The sequence below is a fragment of the Coturnix japonica genome, chromosome 27, assembly GCF_054131305.1.
Source record: "Coturnix japonica strain WE chromosome 27, WE-NBRP24, whole genome shotgun sequence".
Lineage (NCBI taxonomy): Eukaryota > Metazoa > Chordata > Aves > Galliformes > Phasianidae > Coturnix > Coturnix japonica.
The window spans coordinates 7,470,418-7,471,491 of NC_140689.1; the positions used below are offsets into that span (position 1 = coordinate 7,470,418).

Genomic DNA, 1,074 nt, shown 5'->3' on the forward strand with positions numbered 1-1,074 from the left:
ACAGCCATTGCTTGTGACCAGCGCCTGCACAAACCCATGTACTTCTTCCTCCTCAACCTGGCCCTCCTCAACCTGGGCTGCATCTCCACCACTCTCCCCAAAGCCATGGCCAACGCCCTCTGGGACACCAGGGCCATCTCCTACAAAGGATGTGCTGCACAGATCTTTTTCTTTGTCTCCTTCATCTCAGCAGAGTGTTCCCTTCTCACCGTCATGTCCTATGACCGCTACGTTGCCATCTGCAAGCCCTTGCACTACGGGACCTTGATGGACAGCAGAGCTTGTGCCACCATGGCAGCAGCTCCCTGGGGAACTGGGGTTCTCAATTCCCTACTGCATACGGCCAGTACGTTTTCAATGCCTCTCTGCCAAGGGAATGTTGTGAACCAGTTTTTCTGTGAAATCCCCCAGATTCTCAAGCTCTCCTGCCCTGGCTCCTACATCAGGGAAGTTGTGCTTCTCATTTTTAGTGTCAGATTATACTTTGGGTGCTTTGTTTTCATTGTGGTTTCATATGTGCAGATCTTCATGGCTGTGCTGAGGATGCCCTCTGAGAAGGGAAGGCACAAAGCCTTCTCCACGTGCCTCCCTCACCTGGCCGTGGTCTCCCTATTTGTCAGCACTGCCTTTTTTGCCTACCTGAAGCCTTCCTCTGTCTCCTCCCCATCCATGGACCTGATGTTGGCACTTCTGTACTCGGTGGTGCCTCCAGCAGTGAACCCCCTCATCTACAGCATGAGGAACAGGGAGGTCAAGGATGCAGTGAGGAAAGTGATGACCAAATGTGTTTTAAAAGCAGTGAACTGCCCATCTTTTGGAATTCATGGCTTGTAATGCAGCTCTTTACTGAATCAAGCTGGCCTTTATTGTTTGTTTCGTGCCATTTTATTTGTGTAATCTATTCTTATTCTTCTTTAAAAAATACTGTAATCTTTTCACTATTGAGTCATTATTGAAAACAATTCCTGTTCAGCTAGTACCCTTGTAGTGTAGCACAGACACATTGTACATAATGTACCAGGCTCTCTGTGAAACTTAACAGAATAAAGGAAATGCAGTCACTCTCTCTGCCCT

General features: G+C 48.2%; 1 protein-coding gene across 1 annotated transcript; it reads left to right on the forward strand.

The window, feature by feature from the left end:
- The first annotated feature begins 213 nt into the window (after positions 1-213).
- On the forward strand, positions 214-871 carry LOC146756465 (olfactory receptor 14J1-like). Its single transcript, XM_085524431.1, has one exon. The coding sequence runs from the start codon at positions 214-216 to the stop codon at positions 832-834; it is 621 nt and encodes a 206-aa protein (XP_085380557.1). The 3' UTR covers positions 835-871.
- The last annotated feature ends 203 nt before the right edge of the window (positions 872-1,074 follow it).

Bases quoted from the DNA above. Each gene is read 5' to 3' on its own strand.
- LOC146756465 (XM_085524431.1), top strand. From the start codon at position 214: ATGTCCTATGACCGCTACGTTGCCATCTGCAAGCCCTTGCACTACGGG.